We start from the raw sequence: 22,322 nt of genomic DNA on the forward strand, positions 1-22,322 counted from the left end.
AGGAATCTTCACTGTAAATGTTGTACATAATATATATATATGTGTGTGTGTGTGTGTGTGTGTGTGTAAAAATAGGAAATGTGATAAAACTTTTGCTATGTATATTGAGATGGAACTAAAACTAGGAAATGTGATAAACTAAAAGAAATGGCCGGGATTTTTTAAACTTTATTTTAAGTCAATAACCAGCGCAACCCGCACCCTTTGGGGTGGGAGAAAAAAAAATCTTACCCCGCATCAACCCAACCCACAACCCTACCCTTTGCGAGAAAAATTATCAAAAAAGAAAAGGAAAACAAAGTTGGCAATTACCAGTCTTTAATCTGGGGTGGTGCTGATCAGAACTTAAGGCAATGCTCGCCGGGGATTTCAGCTTGGTTTCCTCACCCTTTTGCCTCATCCTTGTAGAGCTCAAAGATCCTTCAACTGTATAGAACATTAATAAGCATATACATTAAAACTATAAGAGAGATATACTTCAGAGACAACCACTCTTCTATGAAAAGTGTACGACTCATAATGCATAAAGCATATAAAGAAATGGGTATCAAGATCCTGCAAAATCAGTTAACGTTGACGCTATAAGAAAAGTGTAATCCAAATATTGGAAGTTAGATAATAAAGTGAATGACAATAGTGTTTAACAACAAGTCCCTTCTTTTACAAACTTTTCCAGATGTGGTTAGCTTCTTTTATACACTAAAGTCATAAAATGATGAAACTCAGGTAGTAATAAACCAGAACATGGAATAGATGAAAGGAAAAACACATTAGTATTACCTACCTTGCCATTCCCACACCACTTTAGATTCACCCTTAACGAGCTTCGGATAACGTTCTACACGAGAATCTTCCTGCACCAACTCCTCAACCTGCGTATATAATGGAAGTCACTACAGAAACTTATCTATCAGAATAGATTGCTATGGAATTGGCAAAGTGTAAGAAGACTTTGAATCATACATGTCCAATACAATGGGATAAAAGAAAGCAGTTAGTAAGAAAAGAACAACAACTTGTCCCTGAGCAATTTATGATGACATTCAATATGCTCAGTATATTATTTTTTCCCCATGCTTAGTTCGTGTTATAATGTGACTATCTTGAAAATGGCTGTCAGTTTTTAATAGGTCAGTTTAATTGTTTGATAACCGACTTAAGTATTTTAACCACATAGTGGTTAAGCCTAACTCTGATTGGTTATATTAGAAAGTCCTATTTGTATATATATATATAGGTGTCCTTAGAAGAAAAAGGCCAGACGGAAGATTATCTACCACACACGTGTATTCTCTATGGTTTAGACAGAGTTCTTGGGTGAGAGAGAAAACGTGAGCTGTGAGGTTTTTTCTGGAAAAGCTTGGGAGATTCAAAGCTTGTATTTCAGAACCTGAGTGTTTGTAATCTTGTGAGGATCTGAGTGTGTAATTTCTTTCTTCTGTTCATAGTGGATTAAGCTAGGGGAAAACTCCTGCCTTGGATTAGGATCCGCAAGGATCTGAACCAAGTAAATCTCCGTGTGTTTTCATCTTGTTTACTTTCTGTTTTCTTCAATTCTTGTTGTTCGATTGGTCTTCAGAATTCACATCTGGTATCCGAGCCACGTTCGGCTATTTGAAGATCAGTTCCGCTATTTCTCTCTTCAAGAATCAACGAAGAATTCAAGAATTCGGAGATGGGCTCGTCAATAACGGAAATTGAAAGGTTTGATGGGCGTGGTGATTTCAATCTTTGGAGGAAAAAGATGCGAGCAATCATGGTTCAACACAAGTGCATCAAAGCCCTAGATGGATTCCCTGAAGGCACTAAAGAAGAAGATGAAAATGAGGTACACGAACTTGCCTATAGCCTGTTAATTCTGAATCTGTCTGATAATGTTCTTAGACAAATTGATGATGAGGACACTGCCTAAAAAATATGGCTGAAACTTGAATCTTTGTATATGAAAAAGACTCTCTCAAATAAAATTTATTTGAAAGAGCGACTTTTCGGTTTTAAGATGGATTCTAAAAAATCATTAGAGGACAATCTTGATGATTTTAATAGAATAACTGTGAATTTGTCAAATATTGGTGAGAAAATTGACAGTGAAAATCAAGCTATTATTCTACTGAATTCATTACCGGAGTCATACAAGGATCTCAAAACTGCAATCAAGTATGGAAGGGATAATCTGTCCCTTGAAGACGTTGTTGGAGCTCTAAGGTCTCGAGATTTGGAGTTGAAGACAGACAAGAAAGGAAGTTCCAGTGGAAAGGGATTACATGTTAGGGGAAGGCCAGAAAAGAGAGATAATTTCAAAAATAAAAATAAGTCCAGATCAAAATCAAAGAATAAGACCACTAAGACTTGTTGGTTTTGTCAAAAAGAAGAGCATATAAGGAGATTTTGCCCTGATAGGAAGAAATCTCAAGAAAACTCCTTTCAACCTAATTCCTCTAATACCAATTCGGTCAACCTATTTGAAAGTTATGAGGAGGATGCTGAAGTGTTGACAGTTACCCAAATAGATTCAAAGGATGAATGGATTCTCGACTCGGAGTGCACTTTCCATATGACCCCAAGAAGAGATTGGATGATGAACTTCAAGCCCATAAATGGAGGAGACGTATTCATGGGCAACAATAACTCCTGCAAGATCGCTGGAATTGGAATTGTATGTTTCAAGTTGTGGGATGGAACATGCAAGAAACTGGATAATGTAAGATACGTTCCTGATCTGAGAAGGAACTTGATATCACTAGGGATGCTGGACTCAAGTGGTTATTCATACAAGTCAGAAAACGGGAATCTCAAAGTGCTCAAGGGCTCTATGATTGTGCTAAAGGGCAATTTACGACATGGGCTCTACATTCTACAAGGAAAGGTTGTCACTGGTACTGCTGCAGTGGCAACAAACGGCTCAGATGAGACTCAGATTTGGCATCGGAGACTAGGTCACATTAGCATGAAGGGACTTGAAGAACTCAGCAAACTCAGGGTTATTGATTCAAAGAAGATCAGTTCCATGGGCCTATGCGAAACCTGCATCCTTGGAAAATCACATAGGTTGAAATTTTCTCCATCTACCCAGAGAGCAGAAGGCATTTTGAACTACATTCATTCTAACTTGTGGGGTTCACCTCAGGTACCTCTCTCCCTTTCAAATTCCCAATACTTTATTTCTTTCATTGATGACTACTCTAGGAAAGTCTAGGTATATTTCCTGAAAACAAAGAACCTAGCTTTTGAGAAGTTTGTAGAATGGAAGACTTTAGTAGAAAATCAAACTGGAAAAAGAATTAGAAAGCTGAGAACTGATAATGGTCTGGAGTTCATGAATGATATTTTCTCAGGATATTGCACTAAAATTGGTATAGATAGGCACATGACTTGTACGGATACACCTCAACAAAATGGCCTTGCTGAGAGAATGAATAGAACCCTGTTGAATAAAGTTAGATGCATGTTGCACGAATCAGGCCTAAATAAAAGATTTTGGGCAGAAGCCACCTCCACGGCATGTTATCTAGTAAATAGGTCTCCTTCATCTGCCATAAGATTTAAAACCCCACAACACCTATGGACAGGTAAAGCTCATAGGTTGTCACACTTAAAACCCTTTGGTTGCATTGCATATATGCACAAAAGTCAGGGAAAACTAAATCCTAGAGCTAAGGAGGCTGTATTCATAGGCTATCCTAGAGGTGTTAAAGGGTACAAACTGTGGCTGCTAGACGATAAAAAATGTGTTGTGAGTAAGGATGTGGTGTTTAACGAGACTGTTTTTTATAAGACTGACTAATTAATTCCTGAGTTCTCTGAGAAATCAGATGAGCATATTTTTTGTCTTCTATTTGAGGTGGAGACGATGTCAGGTGACAGGGCAAATGAAAACAACAATGATGGTGAAGAACATGGAGCAGGTGGAGCACAACCAGAAATGAACCTGCCAGAACAAGAGCAAAACCAGAATCATCACCATCATGACCATCATGATGCTACTCAAGAATCCGAGCCAAACACTATACTACCACCAGAACAAGTCACCTCCTCTGGTGAGGATCTCACAGTACATGCTATCACGGGATAGAACTCGTCGGCAGATTCATCCTCCTCAGAGATTTGTTCAAGCTGACATCATATCACATACCCTAAATGTTGGGGATACAATTGAGCTTAATGAGCCTGTAAGTTTTGAAGAAGCATGTGGCAGCAGAGACAAGGAACAATGGCTCAAAGCCATGAGAGAAGAGATAGAGTCTCTTCACAAGAATAAAACTTGGATTCTTGTTGACAAACCAAGAGACAAAAGGATCATAGGCTGCAGATGGATTTACAGGAGAAAGCCCGGAATCCCAGGTGTAGAACCTGCTAGATTCAAAGCTCATGTGGTGGCCAAGTGGTATTCTCAAGTTGAAGGTATTGACTATCATGAAGTCTTTTCTCCAGTGGTCAAACACCCATCCATTAGGTTGCTTCTCTCACTGGTTGAAATTCAAGATTTAGAGCTGCAACGACTAGACGTAAAAACTACCTTTTTGCATGGAAATTTGGAAAAGCAGATTTTTATGGAGCAACCTAAGGGGTTTATAAATAAGGGGACTGAGGATAAGGTTTGTTTACTTAAAAGGTCTCTATATGGATTGAAGCAATCCCCGACACAATGGTACATGAGATTTGATGATTTTATGCTTCAAAGGGGTTTCAAGAGATGCAGCTTTGATCATTGTGTGTACTTTAAGGATATCACTGCTCACATGTTCATCTACCTTTTAATTTATGTAGATGACATGTTAATAGCTTGCAACGATCAGAAACAAGTCTAGAAACTCAAAGACACTCTCAAATCCGAGTTTGAGATGAAGGATTTGGGAGATGCCAAGAGGATATTGGGGATGGACATCAACAGGGACAGGAAGAAAGGTGTTTTAACAATTTCACAATCCGGGTATGTAAAGAAGATTGTCAAGTTGTTTGGCATGACAGATGCAAAGATTACCTCAATTCCGGTTCCTGCTCATTTCAAGTTGAGTTCTGTTAAAGGTGAGCTCTCTCAAGAGGAAGCTAATTTTATGAAGAAGATTCCATATTCAAATGTTGTTGGGAGTATGATGTATGCAATGATTGGAACAAGACTAGACATTGCTTATGGAGTGAGCCTTGTTAGTAGGTTCATGAGCAATCCATCTAAAGACCATTGGAATGCAACGGTTGTTTAAATACTTAAAATGATCTTCAGATCTTGGCTTGGTATACACAAATAAGGATCAAGGTGGAGCAGCAATAAATGGCTACTGTGACTCAGACTATGCTGTTGACCTGGATAATAGGAGATCAGTTACAGGTTATATTTTCACACTTGGTGGAAATGTCATCAGCTGGAAGTCAAATCTGCAGCACATCGTGGCACTGTCAACTATGGAGGCTGAGTACGTGGCGTTAACAGAGGCAATCAAGGAAGCCTTGTGGCTGGAAGGTATCACCAAGGAATTAGGAATCAAGGAACATGCTGCATGTGTTCATTGTGACTCTCAGAGTGCAATTCATTTATCCAAGAATAATATGTTTCATGAAAGAAGGAAACATATTGACGTTAGATTGCATTTTGTTAGAGATATTATTTCACAAGGAAAGGTCAAAGTAGACAAGATATCTACTTTGACAAATCCTGCAGACATGTTAACTAAGGCAATTCCATTGAGCAAGTTCAAGCAAGCCTTGGACTTTCTCAACCTTCTGCCAACTTGATTCTCTTTGGTAATTAGGGGTCCTAGTTTTAATCCACTGTCAAATCAGAGTCAAGGTGGAGTTTGTTATAATGTGACTCTATCTTGAAAATGGCTGTTAGTTTTTAATAGGTCAGTTACAAATAGTTAAGACTGCAGCTTAATTGTTTGATAACCGACTTAAGTATTTTAACCACATAGTGGTTAAGCCTAACTCTGATTGGTTATATTAGAAAGTCCTATTTGTATATATATATAGGTGTCCTTAGAAGAAAAAGGCCAGACGGAAGATTATCTACCACACACGTGTATTCTCTCTGGTTTAGACAGAGTTCTTGGGTGAGAGAGAAAACATGAGCTGTGAGGTTTTTTTTTGGGAAAGCTTGGGAGATTCAAAGCTTGTATTTCAGAACCTGAGTGTTTGTAATCTTGTGAGGATCTGAGTGTGTAATTTCTTTCTTCTGTTTATAGTGGATTAAGCTAGGGGAAAACCCCTGCCATGGATTAGGATCTGCAAGGATCTGAACCAAGTAAATCTCCGTGTGTTTTCATCTTTGTTTACTTTCTGTTTTCTTCAATTCTTGTTGTTCGATTGGTCTTCAGAATTCACAGTTCGGTTGTCAGTTCTTTTTAAGAAGTTGAAGTCCTATTTGTATGCTCTCTATGATCTCCAATCATGTATAGGCAAAGGAGGGCGGGAAACAATAAAGATCAACAACAAGCCACCAACATACCGAATTGGAGCAATGACTTGACTCAAGCAAGTAAGCAAGAAGAGAACGAGAAGGGTCAAAATTGTTGCATTACCATAGAACAATCAAGCATTAGTCATACACCACAGCAGATGATAAACAACACGTCATCACTAAAAATAGCCCCGTACATAGGGAAATGTAGCGTCAATCTTATGCTATGTTGACTAATTTTTATTTTTAGCGACGACATATGGTCGTTATAAAGTTTCCAATTTTCACACAGACAAAAAAGCAGACTATTTAATTTTGACAAAAATTTCATTGTTTTTAGCGATGACAATTGTCGCTAAAGATAATTTCAGGCGGCAAATTAAACTTTTGGACTAAACTTTGCTTGGCTAAAAATTTTCTCTTGACACAATAAATCTTTAATGACGTGGCAAACCTTCAACTGCGACTTTGTGATTTGTAGCAATGATGTTTGTCATTACTAACACTATGTTTGGTATGATGGAAAAGTGAAAGGAAGGAAGTGAGTGGAAGGATTATTAGATGGAAAATAATAGAGTTAGTTGTTTGGTAAGAAGGAAAATAGGATGGAAAAAAATTATAGTGGGGCTCACCATTTTTTATCTCTCTAATATTATGAGGAAAGCTCAAATCCACCAATTGATGGTTAAATTTACTCTTATGTCCCTATTTTAAAATCTAAATTAATATTAAACAATTGATAAAATAGTCATTTAGGCTATTACATGTTTTATTTCCTCTCATTATACTAAACACTATAAAGAAAAATCAGCTTCATTCATTTCCTTTACATTTTCTTTCTTTTATGTGTTTTTTTTTTCTATTCTCTGTTCTTTCCCTCCTACTAAACAGAGTGTAAAGGTTTTGCGTATAAACCTAACGCCCAAATTAATGCTATTATGCCTGTTTATAAATCCTCACAAATTAGGATTGGAGTCTTAATCAAACACGACTTCTCCAATATTTTGATTTGCTTTAATTATCAAGTGAGTCAATAAAATATTTTGATTTGCTTTAATCTAGTGAGTCTTAAGACGCCTTCTCCAATATTTTGATTAAGACTCGAATCCTAATTCAAGAGGAATTATAAACACGTATAATAGCATTAATCTTAAATGATAGAATCCTAGTCTGATTCATATATAAACTTCATCGATCATCAACTTCTCAACAAAACTAGAAACCCTCCAAACCTTAATCCCCAAAAAAAAAAAAATTAAAAGCTTCTCAACAAAACTAGAAACCCTCCAAACCTTAATCCCAAAAAAAAAAAAAAAATTTAAAAGCTCTTCAACACATCATGTCTTCGTCTTCTTCTTCTTCTTCTTCTTCTTCTTCTTCTTCTGCTTTAACAACTCAAAGACTTCTAACTCTTAAGATATCAACCGGCGAGATCTTCACCATCGATGCCGCAGCAGCTGCAGCCAGGTTTTTGTCCTTCAAGAACATGGTTGAGGACTGCTCCACCGACACCGTCATCCCGGTGCCGAACGTGGACGGTGAAATCCTCGCCATGGTGCTCAAGTGGTGTGAGAAGCACAGCGAGGAGGGCGACAAGAAGGAGCTGAAGAAGTGGGATGCCGATTTCGTCAGGGACTTGGACCAGGCGGTTCTCTACAAACTCCTCATGGCGGCGGACTATCTCGGTGGGCTCGAGTTGATCGATCTCTTGACGCAGAAGGTGGCCGACATGATCAACGGCAAGAAGGCCGAGCAGATCCGCCGGACATTTAACATTCAGAATGATTTCACGCCCGAGGAAGAGGAAGCCATACGTAAAAAGAATGCATGGGCATTTTATTAGCTTTTGGTCTCGTAGTACTTTTTTTTTTTTTTTTGGGTCTCGTGGTACTTGTTTTTTGTTACAAGACACTCATGACAGGAAATTAGTAGAATTTAGATGCGTGATGTGATTTTATTATTCTTATAGCTTTTTTTGATGTAGAATTTTCTTTTATAGTTTAGCCTTTAATTTATTAATTATCTTTTCATTATATATATATTACTCCATTAATATATTAAATTAATCCTCTTTCTTTTTTTTTTCTCTGACCATTTATATGTACTCCTTGTTTAGGAGGTATTGGTTTTTATTACGATTTGGTGATAATCATTATTATCACGAATCGCTTATATATGTGGTCTTATTATCGACCTATATGAAAGCCCTGGAGATCATAGATAAACCAGCAACAACACAGTCAACACTATCATATCGTATAATTTTATGCAAAATTATAATAAGCAATTACTGTAGGAATTTTTTATACTATACAGAAGTAGCAAGTATTTTTAAAGCACTAATGATGTGAATTAGCTGTTATAGATATTTCATGATCAGCGAATGTTATTAAAGTTTATTAACTATAAAAATTATATATTTTTCAGTACTAAGTAAAATTTACAGATACGTACTTATCACACAAATTTATGGAAGACGTTAGCATGAGTTAGTACACTATCTTCCCGTTCACTTCACTAACTCCAATTTTATAATTTGAGTAAAAAAAGTGAACTTGAATTATTTTTAATTGGAGTTGTAATGTGAAATTTGAGTTGCATGTTTAGTAAGAGATTGATGTGACATTTATAACTTGAGTTTTGTGTTCACTTGCACAAATCTAAACTCACCACTTACATAATATTGCATTGGATTTATATTGATTTTCTGTATCTACATAAGCCATTAATAGTCTTGCAAGCCATAAGACTCAAATTAAGTACAGAATAAATTCATCAGCATTACACAACTTCACAATAAACATGAGCGAGCTGTACGGCAGAGGTGAGCAAAAAACAACATCAAACCTGGAGAGAAAATGAGTAGGACGCAATGAACAAATGATGGCAGTGTAATCATCCACGCCTATGTATAGCTAATATATATATATATATATAACAATCTGGGGGCCAATTATAAAGCCATTAAAACAAATACATAAAAACTTACCTTTCACCGCCGGTTGTTTTCATATGTAGCCCACATACTATCAGCAATTTCATCCCTCAATACATGCATTTGTCGTCTGTTAGAACGGTTTTACTGTTGTTGCGATCCTCGATCAGGGTTGTGATTCTGATTCACATCATGTTCCGTGTTAAGTGGATCAATTTCTGCTACCAGAACGGCGTCTCTCATGTATTGGGTAAGTAGATCATCGTTGTGGTTGTACATGTGTATGAAGTTATGTAAAATAGCACAAACAAATGGAATATCTATTTGTGTATGTATCGGGTAGTTATTAATGCACTTAAGAATACGAAACCTGGCTTTCCAGACGCCGAATGTGCGTTCGATACAGTTTCTGAGTGAAGAATGTAGTTAAATGACTCCCTCGGCGTTTGGGGCCGACCCCGCCTTGCCCGATACTCTTGAAGGTGGTAAGTGCTCCCCCGGTACGGTGCCAGGAAACAATCAGTGTTTGCGTACCCAGAGTCGACGAGGTAATATTTACCTGTTGTAACGGTTAAAAGATATAACTTGAATGTATTAGTTCCACATGGAAGCACAAACGTGTAGTTTTCAAAACTGAATGGAAGATCAAGCGTACACATACCTTCTGGTGGAGTAGGGAAATTTTTTTCCCTCGTTTCTGTTGCGGATGCAAGCACACGTGCGTCATGGGCAGAGCCCTCCCATCCAGCTAACATGTAGGTGAACCTCATGTCGAACGAACACACTCCTAATACATTCTGAGAGAAGAATCCCTTCTTATTTCTCCATGCCTTAGCATTTGCAGCGGGTGGAACAACCGGTACATGAGTACCATCAAGAGCGCCAATACAATTCTACGTAATAAGTAATTACCATAAGCAACAACGCATACCAACACATTTATCTTATAGAGTAATAAGTGAAGGGAAAGTACCTGAAACCATGGCATATACTTGTTTCCACGCGCGGCTACGACGGGATCGACAATGTTAAAGTTTGGCGGTGTAAGAAAGTCAAAACGGAGCTCATACAACGCCTTCAAAACAGCGTGAAAATACTTTGAAATGGTAGCATCAGAATGCTGCCATTGATCTTGTGACTCCCTGTTGTTTGAACTTTGACAAATAATGTATAGGAAAATAAAAAGTTGCTCGTGCACATTCATGTTCCTAGTCGGTCTTAAAAGCCCTTTAAGCTCAAGCAACGTACTAAGACGCTTGAAATAATCACTTCCCATGCTAATCTTCGACCTAAGAACGTCCTCATGTCCATCAAGTAGGTATTGAACACACGTTATACCTGTGAGGGCAGAGGTATGCCTTGGTTGAGGCAATGGTCTTTCCATGTATGTGTAGTAATACCACAAAACTACTGCTACTGCCGCAATCTCATAATCGTCATCTGAGTCGTCACTACCATCGTTTTGAGGAACGTGGTTTGAGGGACCTGCTTTCCACATTGCTACCTGCGAGACATGCATAATGAAAGAATAATAGAAGAATATATATGAAATGATCATCTCATCCGCAAGTAAATGTGACTACAAATGCCACATCAATAAATACTGTTGCTCGCAATACAACTCAATATCCATAGACAATACAACATCAGCATGGCCGTAGTAAACATAAATAAACATAAATAAACAACGTCTACTCAAATACTATGTTAAAATCTAAAAATGACAAATGATGTTCAATTGTACGAATACAGACAATGGTGAAAACAGTATTCGTTCAAACTCAAAGCTGGTCCGGGCTGCCGTCGCCACCATAGTGTCCCGGTTGTGGCGGAAAGTGAGGCATGTAGTATGGTGTTTGGGGATTATACGCAGCCGGTTGTTGGGGATTGTAGGTTTGGGGATTTGTAGGAAATGGTTGGGCTGGTTGTTGTCCCCGAAAGTTTGGGGGACGTGGCATATTGTTGGTAGGTTGTTGGCCAAAAAAGCCCGCCGGTTGCATATAGTTGGTGGGTTGTGACATGAGGTTGTGAAATGGTGGCGGCATAAACTGTGTCCCCGTAGAGGCATGGGGGTTTGAGAAAGGTCCATGTGCTTGAGTCCGTGACGTACTGATTGTTCTTGTCACAAAGAGGTTATGCTGACTACCACTCATTCCCACAAACAGCTTCTACATATGTGGGTACCAAGCAATGGCCTCCAAAAACATGATTGCGGTTTCATCGTCAAGCGCCATTTCCCTGACTATGCTCTGGCATTGGTCCTGCAGATCAACAATAGGCGCAGCCTGATTCGCACTAGAGCTTTTAGTGCGATTACTATGCTTGCTTTCTATAGAAGAGACAAGCCGGCCAATTAAATCCCTCGCTACAGGATCACATATTACCTTACGTGAGGACTTGCCTGGTTTCTTGCCGATCGCTTTGGAGGACGACGCAATGTTGAGACCTCTAGCTGCATTGTTCAAACCGGCCCGCATGGATACGATGAAACCATCTTCGCTGCCACCCTCATCAGATGTCGCCCCTTCTTCGTCGGAGACGTGTACTGGACCCTCCTCAATGTTTGTTAGATTATCCAATCCCTTCTCAAGTGCCCCTGTTGCCCTCGTACCAGCAAAGGCCTCATAGTATAACTCCCAGTTTTTAAGAGGCTAATTCTTTGCCGATTTTGCCCATTTCTTATTCTGCATATGAATAAGCAAAGGAAATGACCTTCACAAAATGTTGCAAGAATTGAATATCCATAGAACAATTGTTTAGACATTTTACCTTGGCAAAATCTTCCCAATATTCATCAGTGCAAGTCACAGCACCAGTAACAGGGTCCCAGCCAAGGCCTGTGTTGTTGCGTAATGTAAGCTCATGGTCAAACTTAGCCTTGAGACAAACTTTCATCTGCTGCACTTTCACAGGAGTGACTTGATCCTTAAAGAACTGTTGAAGTTGTTGCGTCCAATCCTCCCATGTTTTCGAATCAGGCTTCCGGCCATTGCCAGTACGATTGCATTCAGCGAGCCGCATAAGCAACTCCTCTTTCTGCTTTTTAGTCCAGTGTAGAGTGGCTTCATCGTCGGCTTTCCCTCTCGGCATCTAAAAAAGCAAAGAAAGCAGCGTAACAACGCACAAGAGGAACGTCTGTACGCGTGAGTCAGATATTTGTGTCAACCTAAAAATGAGACATTGTTATAAATGGCTCAACTCCTCTTTCGGAACATCACTGCCATTAACCATTCCTATTACCTGGTTTTTACACGTTACAAGTGAGGGAATGTTATAACTGGCTCAGAAATTTTATAGCTAATTAATCGCAATAACACTTGGAGCATCATCCTTATAAGCAGGAGCGACGTAGCTGCCATGCTTCAGAGGCCTTCAATACATTCCAATGAAGCGGTAACTAAAGTGTCACATTGCCTATAGGACGTCGCTACGACGAGTGTTCTAATTTTAGACTAATTTCATCATAGCCAACATTACCTGTTTGTAAAGTGGTCATGTACGATACGAGCAGAGGGGAGGCAATACACCAACAGGAGAGGCAATACATCCACAGTGGATGCTATAGGCTAAGGTAAAAACGGCAACAGCAGAACCATACCACAATAGGAGATGCCATAAGCTAAGGTAAAAACGGCAGCAGCAGAAACCATAACAACAATATGAGAGGCCATAGGCTAAGGTAAAAACGGCAACAACAGAACCATACCACAATATGAGAGGCCACAAGGTAAGGTAAAAACAGCAACAGCAGAGCTAATACCACAACAGGAGAGGCCATAAGGTAAGGTTAAAACGGCAACAACGGAAACCATAACAACAATAGGAGAGGCCATAGGCTAAGGTAAAAACGGCAACAGCAGAACCATACAACAATAGGAGGGGCCATAAGCTAAGGTATATAGGGCAACAGGGGAGCCAATACAACAACAAGGGATGCAATAGGCTCAGGTAAAAATGACAACAAATTAGCCAATACAACAACAAGGGATGCAATAAGCTCAGGTAAAAAACGGCAATAGGACAGCAAGTACGACAACACTGGTAGGCAGCTAGGTAAGGTATAAACGACAACAGGCGACTACATACGGCAACATGGGATGCAATAGAAACACGTACAAACGACAACAGTGGATGCAAAAATGACAACAAATATAACAGCAGAGCCAGCATACGACAACAGCGGTATCAGTAGACATTGGCATGACAATACAAACGACAACCAGTACAACTCAGTACAAACATCACAATGCGAACGACAACCAATAGCCAAGCATCAAACCAGTCAGAACGAAGAAGAAGTACAGTGCAACCACGACAAATCCATAGAAAATAATGGTATATAGAGCTTAGGAGAAATGAAAGATCATACCCGGTTGGAACCAGTTGAGGACAAAGGCTTATCGTTTATCACAACCCCTAAACGCGATCGTGAGGCACTTCGTACGACGGATTGACACCGGAACCGCCGACGGTAACGTCGTAAAGGAAGATAACCAGTGGATGCGAGATGGGGCCGTTTGGCTCTACATCGACGCAATAAAACGGCCAACGGAGTTTGCCGGTTGCCTTGAGACGGATGAATGGTATCCGTGATGAAGATTCAAGGACAGGGGCAGGGAACACTTCTAGGGTTGGGCATGCAACAAGGAATCGAAGCAAAAATGGTGGAAATAGGGGAGAGGTTACCTTTTTTCGATGCGGATCGACACAAAAAGCAACCGATTCGAGCAACCGACCCCGCCTGGAGAGAATCATTTTTCACTCCAAAATCTGCAGGAAATCGCTTTGTTCAGAGTGAAATCAGAGGAGGAAGGCAGGAACGAGGGTCCAACGGGCAGAAAGCAGAGAGAAATCTGCACTGGGGAGGCAGGAACGAGGCAGCAACGGGAAGAAAGCAGAAGCATCTGCACTGTTCAAGCACATGGAAACACTGTAGATAGTAACTGCAGTAATGGGAAAATAACCGGTATGCCAAACTCTGAAATCAGAGTTATTACTCGAGTTTTGTTTAATGAACGCAAAACTCAGCCCAAAATTCAACTCGAATTGGGCTTATTCGAGTGGGATACATGAAGTGAACGGCCTTTATATTACAGTCACTTTTGCAAGTTGTGCGTGATGAATTTGTAACGTAACTAACTGATGAAAATTAGACACTTTGGGCCCGTTCGATCGGTTCGCTAATTCAAGTTTTTAATTTGAGTTAAGATGTGATGTTGTGTGAGAATTTTTTATTGTAGCAAAAAGTTAGATGTGACTGTTTCTGAGAGCTTTTTACTGTAGCAAAACTCGAATCAGCGAAAAGAACGGGGCATTTATTTATTCGGTTGTATTTTTGAGCTATAGTGATTTGAATGCAGATTTTGAATTGAATTTGAGTTATAACTTGAGTTGAAGTTGTAACTTGAATTTGTGTTTAGATGTGCACATTTGAATAATGGTATGAATTGAGAATCTATTTGAGTTTGTGTTTGGGTGGGTCAAATCTTGAATTTATATTTAGATAATATTTTAATAAAAACTCAGTGGTGATAGAAAATTTTAATAGGGTATATGGGTGGGGTTTTATTCGTCTTTTCGTTATGAGCGCATAGAAAAAAATCATCTCAATCAGAATTAAAACAAAAAGTTACGCCATTTTTAAGAATATAAAAAATATTGTTTATTAACTTGAGTTTGAGTTTATGAACTTGAGTTGAATGGGAAACTTGAACTCAGATTTTAGCCCCAACTCAAGTAAAACTCAAGTTCAAACTCAAATTTTACAAAAGAACATGACTTGAATAAAATTGTAACTTGAGTTCAATTTTTTTTTTAGTTTTAGTCCAAAAGAACAAGAGTTTTCGGGCTTATTCTTTTAGAGTTTAACTTGATCAGTATAATTCTTGAGTTGAATTTGAGTTATAACTTGAGTTGAACTTGTAACTTGAGTTTGTGTTTGGTTGTATACATTTGAGTTATGGTTTGAGATAAGAATCTTTTTGAGTTTGTGTTTGAGTGAGTCAAAATTTGAATTTGTATTTAGATAGTATTTTAATAAAAACTCAATGCTGATGAAAATTTTTTATATGGTATATGGGTCGGGTTTTATTCGTCTTTTCGTTGTCAACGCATAAAAAAAAATCATCTAAATCATAATTAAAACGAAAAAGTTATATCATTTTTAAGAATAGAAAAAATATTGTTCATTAATTTGAGTTCGAGTTTCTGAACTCGAGTTGGATGGGAAACTTAAACTCGAGTTTTAGTCCTAAACTCAAGTTTAAACTTAAAAGAACATGAACTCGAATAAAGTTGTAACTCGAGTTATATTTTTTTTAAGTTTTTCACTCAAAAGAACAAGCTTATAGTCTCTTAGATCCATGATCATTGCTAGTTAACTATACTTTGTTATTTAGAAGGATACATAGATACAGATATATATATATATATACACATATATTTTTATTATTATTAATCTTTTTAGAGAGAGTGCATAATAAGGATTTTCATTTATTAACCTGCCAAATTTGGATCATAAGGTCAGATAGGAATCTACCCGTGCTTGATATACGTATGAACATTATTGCTTTTTGGGTTTCGTTCTTTTTTTTTCCCAGCTAAAATTTGGGTTTTGATTGATAAGAGCAAAGGAATCTACACGTTCAGATAGTTTTAGTTTTATTTTTTTATTTATTTATTTTTTGCTACCTTCATCTAAGTTTGAATGTTGGGCTTAGACCCAAAGGCCGAAACTAGTTTTGAAACCCAGGCGCCATTGTGGTCTCTCTTTGGGCTGTGGCATCTAAAGGCGAAAATGAATATGACAAGAAAGCTTGAAAAAAAAAAAAAGAAAAAAAAGAATATCATAGCCATAGACTACAAATTACTGACAAACAACACCAATGATTCTAGATGACATAGACGAAACAAGGTCATTTTCCGTTTTCAAAACAACTCTAAAACGTGAAACAAAATCAAATTCTCAATAAAAGAAGTAAATAATAATGTACGTGTCTATATATCCCTAGTTTTAGTTATCTATTTATTTTTATTTATTTTTTTGCATATGTTGCTGTGTTCAGCACTAGAAAGGACAAATCATAAACTGCATCTATTGCAAGGACATAGACGAATAGGTATAAAATCAATCTCTCAATAATATGCATGTTCAGTTTCAACAAAACTATCCAATTTGTACATAATCAATATTCTGATAATACGATCTGCATATATATAATATGAAAAAGACGTATATATGAAGTTGCATATATGCGCTGCTTTATGTTTCTTCTTGGAGGCTGGATCAGAAGATGTCCAATACAGACACAATGACGGCAGTACTATTCATACTGCCAAAGTGATCCTTGGGCTTGCAGGATTTCAGTTTAAGCCAGTTCTTATTCTGATAGCATTTGACTATCTTCTTGCATATCACCCTCTCTGGCCAAACTCTTGTTACATTTGGCAGTGGAATTAAACACTTTTCCATTTTTGTGATCCTGCAAGGTTGCATTTTTTTGAGTTTTTCACTCAAAAGAACAAGCCCTTCATCTTAAAATATTGACCTGTTAAATAAGGTGGTACAATCATGTCCTTATAAGTTGTGTGTATTGTTGTATTTAAATGATATGGAACTCGAATTTATTTTTTACACGAACAAATAAATAAAAGAGTTAAATGTCCTATGTAGTTTGGATTATAGAAGCGAAGGTCCAAAAATCAAACATTTTTGTTTTTGTTTGGAGAGAATTACATGTTTTACCCCATAATCACCAAACGTCCTAATTTTACCTTTTAAAAAAAAAAAACTCTATCTCTTTTATTTATATGAGATATTTTCATCACAATTTGAAAAGATTAAAATACTCATAGATTATAGATCATAACCTGATAAATCATATTATGACTGACCCCGGTGACCGGAAGTCGGCAGCTGGTGTAATCTGTCAGGTTTTAGATTATAACCTGTTAGGTTATGACAGGAGACCCGCCGGTGGCCGGTGTAAGCTGTCAGGTTATAGCCGGAGACCCGCCGATAGCCGGTGTAATCTGTCAGGTTATGGATTATAATCTGTCAGGTTATTGTAAAAAATCAGAAATGATTATTTTTATAAAGAACCTCCCGATAATCACCTCCTAAATCATAGACTGTTTTTAAAAGCGACCCTGATTGCTCAAAATTTTTCAAACATACCCAATTTATAAAAAATAACTCATAATGCCCTTTATGTTCACATGCGTTCATAATCCTAACAGATTTATTAATGCAGCATGCCATTAAAGGTTAACTAATGATATTAAATTTTCATCGATCTAAAATTTCAATTACAAAAAAAAAAAAGAAAAGAAGGGCTATATACCCAATCCTTAATTAAGAGTTTAAAATTAAATATTAAATAGTGAAATGACATAAACACTCCAATTAATTTCAACCCAATCTCAACCCTAATTGGTTTAGGTAAGACTTAAAAGAAAGAAAGCATAGGAAGAGTAGCCCTCATCCTCCATTAGCACTGCCCTTATTCTCCACCCAAACCTTCTCGCCACCGTTTTTGTGAGTGTTCCACCACCTGAGACCACTCGAGACCACCGGACCTTTTTGCCTCTTCCTAAGAGCCTTATTGCAAATCTTGATGCAAGGAGGAGGGTGGCGCTTGGCCTTGCAAACTAACAATTGTGTAGGGATGAAAGGGAGGGGGGAATCACGTCATTCGGTTCCTAATAAGGAAGTTCGGTTAGACGGTGGATCAATGCTTGCAAAGCCGAATGTATTAGGGAACACAACACACTAATAAAAAGTTAATTTTATAAGCCTTACACATGGGGTCTATTTTTTTTTTATTAATTATGATGCACATAGCCGAAAGTGCTCCTAAATTTTTTCTATTAAAAACAACAATCTCGTTTAATTGTTCTCTGTATATTGCTTTTTTCGTTTTCTATATATAAAAAATTACTCTAGAACACCATAAATACTGAACATCACAATTAATAACAAAAATGTACCCAATTTATGGGGTGTCCTATATTGGTGAATTGCTTTTTTTTTGGGGTTGCTATTGGTAAATTGAAACTCTGTTTAATTTATTAATTTAAATTTTTAATTTAGATTAAGATGTAATTTTATATAAAATTTTTTTATTATAATAAAAAAAATTAAATATAATTATTTTTAAAAAAAATTTACTGTAATAAAATTTAAATCAGAATCTAGTTTTTATTAGTGGGCAATGGGCATTTTTGACACTAGCATTTAGCGCCTTTATTTTATTATTTACATTTTTGTTTAATTCCATCCGTGCTGTATCTGCAACGCAATTGGAGTGTCGTCTGGCACATTCCACGGCCATGTCTTAGAGCTTCAAAGATCCCGAATTTTCCCATTCACCAAACAAACAGTTCTTAGAGCCTCAAAAAGTGCTGGGCTCTTCTTCACTCCTTCGGTTCTGGTACAGATTCTTCCTAAATCATTGCTCAAATTTTCAATTTTCCTCTTTTTACGTTGTTTGTGCTGTGCAATTACTGCAGTTCATTTTATCAAAAATTATTCGCACACTTTTATCTGATTTTTGAATCTAGCTGGGCTTTTGGAAGATTTTGCCTTGTGGGTATCTCATGAAAATTACATATGATGATCTTAAAGGCGTCGCAGAGTGAATTTTGCATCAGGGTTTGGGCAATATTTCTTTTTTGGTATATCTACATAATATATATATATATATATATATATTATATAATATATGTATGTAAGTTATGGGTTAATTTATCTTTTCTGATCATGTTCCAACATAAACATTTTTATGTCTGTCATAGCCATACATGGCGTTGTATTCTCCCTTTTACCAACATTTTTTGTTGTTTGAAAGGTTTGCCAATATTTTCCAGTCTCCAGAATGTTTAATTATCAATTTATTCTATTTCCTGAATGTTTAATTATCAATTTATTTCTATTTCCTGAATGTTTAATTATCAATTTATTCTATTTTTTCCTTTTTTTGTAATTAATTTTAGTGGAATTGGAAAGATCTGATTTTGCCCGTGCTTTTTAGTGATTTTGAGTCACTCTCCGCTTTCCAATTGTTTGCACTGATAGTTAAGCCAAAATAACAGCCATATCACATCTGTTTAAGATTGATTGACAGCACATTGTTACTGATTTATGGGATGTCATTGCTCGTCACCCGGCTTCTATTTATCTTGATGAGATCCAAGCAGGTTCAAGCTCTTTAAGGGCATATCTACCTAAGCAAATACGATTATCTTGATAAGATATTTCTGTCATTGTACCTCTATGGTGTTTACAGAATTGGCTTTGTTTGGGGTTATGCTTGATGGTTAGTTATTACTTCCATCTCTACTACAGAACTGCAGATGAGATTTTCTTCTCATCCAGTTTCTCTAATCTTCCCTTTCGAAGTTCTATTCCTGTGGGGGTTTTCATTCTTGTAAGAGAAACATCATTTCAAGGCTTAGGAATAGCGTCCGTAATTTAGGTATGGAGAAGTGGGGCGGGCTGATAAAACTGAACATGTATCGGGATCGGTCAGTGACTAAGGGTTGGGCAGTGTTGGTTGTGATCAACTCCAATCTCCATCAGGAAACCGACTACTGTTGAGAAACCTATATACAGGACGATTAAAGGACGCTTTCTGTTTCATATCGAGTCCTCAAAGGTGCTGTAAAGCTGTGTTATTGGACAATCTTTGATCATTTGGCCAAAGTATGCCTATCATATGTGCCATGTATAGACTGGTTATATGAAAGTTATCATGGCACGGCATGGCTTGAATTGTGTTTCTGCTTTTCGATTAGCCATGTTTTTTTCCAATCATTTGTGATATGAATGCTTGATTTGATTTTTCTGGTTCCTGAAGTGTCTGCATCACACACACTTGTTCTAATCACACAACTTGTTTCAGGTTTCCCCACTTTATGAAGTGAGGCAATCCCTGATGGCAGACTTACCGCACTATGTCGTGGCCTGTTTGCATACTGGGAAACTTGCTGCTTTGGCAATTTTAGTCTCTGGGGGGATCGTTTTGCAAATTTTGGTTGGTAGTACTGTTTCTTTGATCAGTAGTACAGTTGATTATTTTCACCACAAGGTTAGTTACAAGGTCGTTTGATTCTCACGTACCATGTTTATTGGCAGGCATGTGCTTTGTACAATAATTGGTGGCCAATGTTGACTGGTAAGTAACTAACCCAATAACCTTATGTAAAATGTTTGGTTCATGAAAATTTGATCAAGCGCAGAAGCTTGTATTCTGATTTTTACATTTCTGATATATCCTTTGGTGACTGATTGACTTTGAAATTTGACAAATATGCAATGCCTGTTGAGTAATCGAGGTTTCAAATTCGCGACCATATTGTTTAAGTATGTTTCAGAGGGTTTCAACTTCCACGTGCTATATGCTTTACCTCCAAATGGTTAATGTGAGGCTCCTTCCAAATATATAAAACTAGAGAACTTTTTTCTGAGAAACGTGCTGTTTGGTAGACCGCGGAACAAAATATTCAAATTTTGAGCGATTAACAAAATTTATGGTCGTTGCTTAACAATTTTTTTTTTTCTTGTTTTAAGAAAATTATTCTTGAACTTGTGGCTAGCATGTGAGGGTTGGTGGTTGTATGTAATTATCAAGAGGTTTAGGAACGTTAAGAAAACACATGAAGTCAGAGCAATATTTTCTAAGGGAAGCATGATGTGAAACGCTGCCCTTTATCGGAAGTAAGTCGGAAAAAAGCACCAAGAGAATGTTGAAGGATTTTTACATTCGTCCTTTTTCTTGTCAATGGCATCAAATTAGTATGTGATTATGAGATGCTTCTTTCTGATGAATCATGTTATCCGTTTCTTTTCTCCATTTTGCAGTTATAATGTATGTGCTTCTGCCGATGCCGTTACTATTCTTTGCGGGGTCTGATGGCTCTGCTCTATTTTCTGAATCTGATAATAGGTTGGCCTTCCTTCTTTGAAAACTATTCTATTTAGGATAGATCAAAACATCTTTCAACTAACTCTAGGTCGAAAAATCGTCCAACTAACTCACTTCCTAACGTATTATGATCAGCTGGGTGAACGCGACTAAGTTCTTGACCGGTGCTTCAGCTGTTGGGAGTATTGCCATACCAGCTATCTTAAAGCATGCTGGCGTGATCGGTTGGGGCGCTCTCGCAATGGAGCTCTCATCATTTTTCGTATTTGTACTTGCCATAATGTGTTTCATTGGCATGACTGATGAAGATAATTATTACAGTGTGATCTGATATGGTGTGACCCTTCATTGGGCTGCTTCATTTGTGTAAAATGGTGTTGGATTATTACAGTGTGATCTGATATGGTGTGACCCTTCATTGGGCTGCTTCATTTGTGTAAAATGGTGTTGGTTCTGCACGTGTGGCTCTTTCGATTCTTTGTTTCTGTGAGTGTTATCTCCAATACGTGATTGTTATTAAGATTGTGAAATCACCCTTTTTCTTTATTTGTTGGTTAAATATTTTTCTTACTGCTTTTGATATATAGGTGATAAAGAACTGGATTAGGATATTAGGAATTTGAATTCAATAGCTATCAATTATGAACAACATTTTTATCCATTGCGTCCCCTGGGACTTGAACCCAGAACTCAATACATTAAAAGCAACTCATGCACCCACTAAACACAAATCCACCTAGCCTTATCCATTCAGATATGTTTTATTTCTATTTAATTTTGAATTTAGTTTCTTGTTTGTCTCTTAGGATTATTTATTATTACTTAGTAATCTTTTTGCTAAAACAAGAAGGGGCTACGTACTAGATTAACCCTTTTTTTCTTTTTCCTTTTTTCCCTTCCAAAGCCCTATTAGCTAAGTCGTCGTTAAAATCAAGCCAAATATAACCAAACATAAATCAAGAAATGTACTCTCACACTAGCATTTCAATCTTTATTCATTTTTGACAAAACACTTCATTAAGCAAGAGATCAAAACAACTTAGCCGAAAACCAAACGAAAAATAACTTG

General features: G+C 37.4%; 3 protein-coding genes across 3 annotated transcripts; 2 read left to right on the top strand and 1 right to left on the bottom strand.

The window, feature by feature from the left end:
- Positions 1-7,733: 7,733 nt before the first annotated feature.
- Positions 7,734-8,237, top strand: LOC21406096 (SKP1-like protein 14). Its single transcript, XM_010112195.1, has one exon. The coding sequence runs from the start codon at positions 7,734-7,736 to the stop codon at positions 8,235-8,237; it is 504 nt and encodes a 167-aa protein (XP_010110497.1).
- A 1,236-nt stretch (positions 8,238-9,473) lies between these two features.
- On the bottom strand, positions 9,474-10,827 carry LOC112094304. The gene is made up of 4 exons (XM_024174871.1): positions 10,303-10,827; positions 9,991-10,222; positions 9,700-9,888; positions 9,474-9,649 (listed from the first exon to the last, which is right to left on the bottom strand). Exons 1-4 carry the CDS (start codon positions 10,825-10,827, stop codon positions 9,474-9,476), a joined length of 1,122 nt encoding a protein of 373 aa, XP_024030639.1.
- Positions 10,828-18,574: 7,747 nt separating this feature from the next.
- LOC21406097 (vacuolar protein sorting-associated protein 55 homolog) lies at positions 18,575-21,799 on the top strand. Its single transcript, XM_024174902.1, has 5 exons — positions 18,575-18,760; positions 20,231-20,362; positions 20,464-20,503; positions 21,190-21,274; positions 21,389-21,799. Exons 2-5 carry the CDS (start codon positions 20,264-20,266, stop codon positions 21,582-21,584), a joined length of 420 nt encoding a protein of 139 aa, XP_024030670.1. The 5' UTR covers positions 18,575-18,760; positions 20,231-20,263; the 3' UTR covers positions 21,585-21,799.
- The last annotated feature ends 523 nt before the right edge of the window (positions 21,800-22,322 follow it).

This window comes from Morus notabilis, unplaced genomic scaffold (genome assembly GCF_000414095.1).
Source record: "Morus notabilis unplaced genomic scaffold, ASM41409v2 Scaffold135, whole genome shotgun sequence".
In the NCBI taxonomy this organism is placed as follows: Eukaryota; Viridiplantae; Streptophyta; class Magnoliopsida; order Rosales; family Moraceae; genus Morus; species Morus notabilis.

What these genes read in the sequence shown, in the direction of transcription:
- LOC21406096 (XM_010112195.1), top strand. Translation starts at nt 7,734, where the DNA reads ATGTCTTCGTCTTCTTCTTCTTCTTCTTCTTCTTCTTCTTCTTCTGCT.
- LOC112094304 (XM_024174871.1), bottom strand. Translation starts at nt 10,827, where the DNA reads ATGTGGAAAGCAGGTCCCTCAAACCACGTTCCTCAAAACGATGGTAGT. An exon ending in TTTCCCTACTCCACCAGAAG is followed by an intron (nt 9,889 to 9,990) that starts GTATGTGTACGC and finishes CCGTTACAACAG; the next exon opens with GTAAATATTACCTCGTCGAC. An exon ending in TTCGGCGTCTGGAAAGCCAG is followed by an intron (nt 9,650 to 9,699) that starts GTTTCGTATTCT and finishes ATACACAAATAG; the next exon opens with ATATTCCATTTGTTTGTGCT.
- LOC21406097 (XM_024174902.1), top strand. Translation starts at nt 20,264, where the DNA reads ATGGCAGACTTACCGCACTATGTCGTGGCCTGTTTGCATACTGGGAAA. An exon ending in TTGGTGGCCAATGTTGACTG is followed by an intron (nt 20,504 to 21,189) that starts GTAAGTAACTAA and finishes TCCATTTTGCAG; the next exon opens with TTATAATGTATGTGCTTCTG. An exon ending in TTTTCTGAATCTGATAATAG is followed by an intron (nt 21,275 to 21,388) that starts GTTGGCCTTCCT and finishes TATTATGATCAG; the next exon opens with CTGGGTGAACGCGACTAAGT.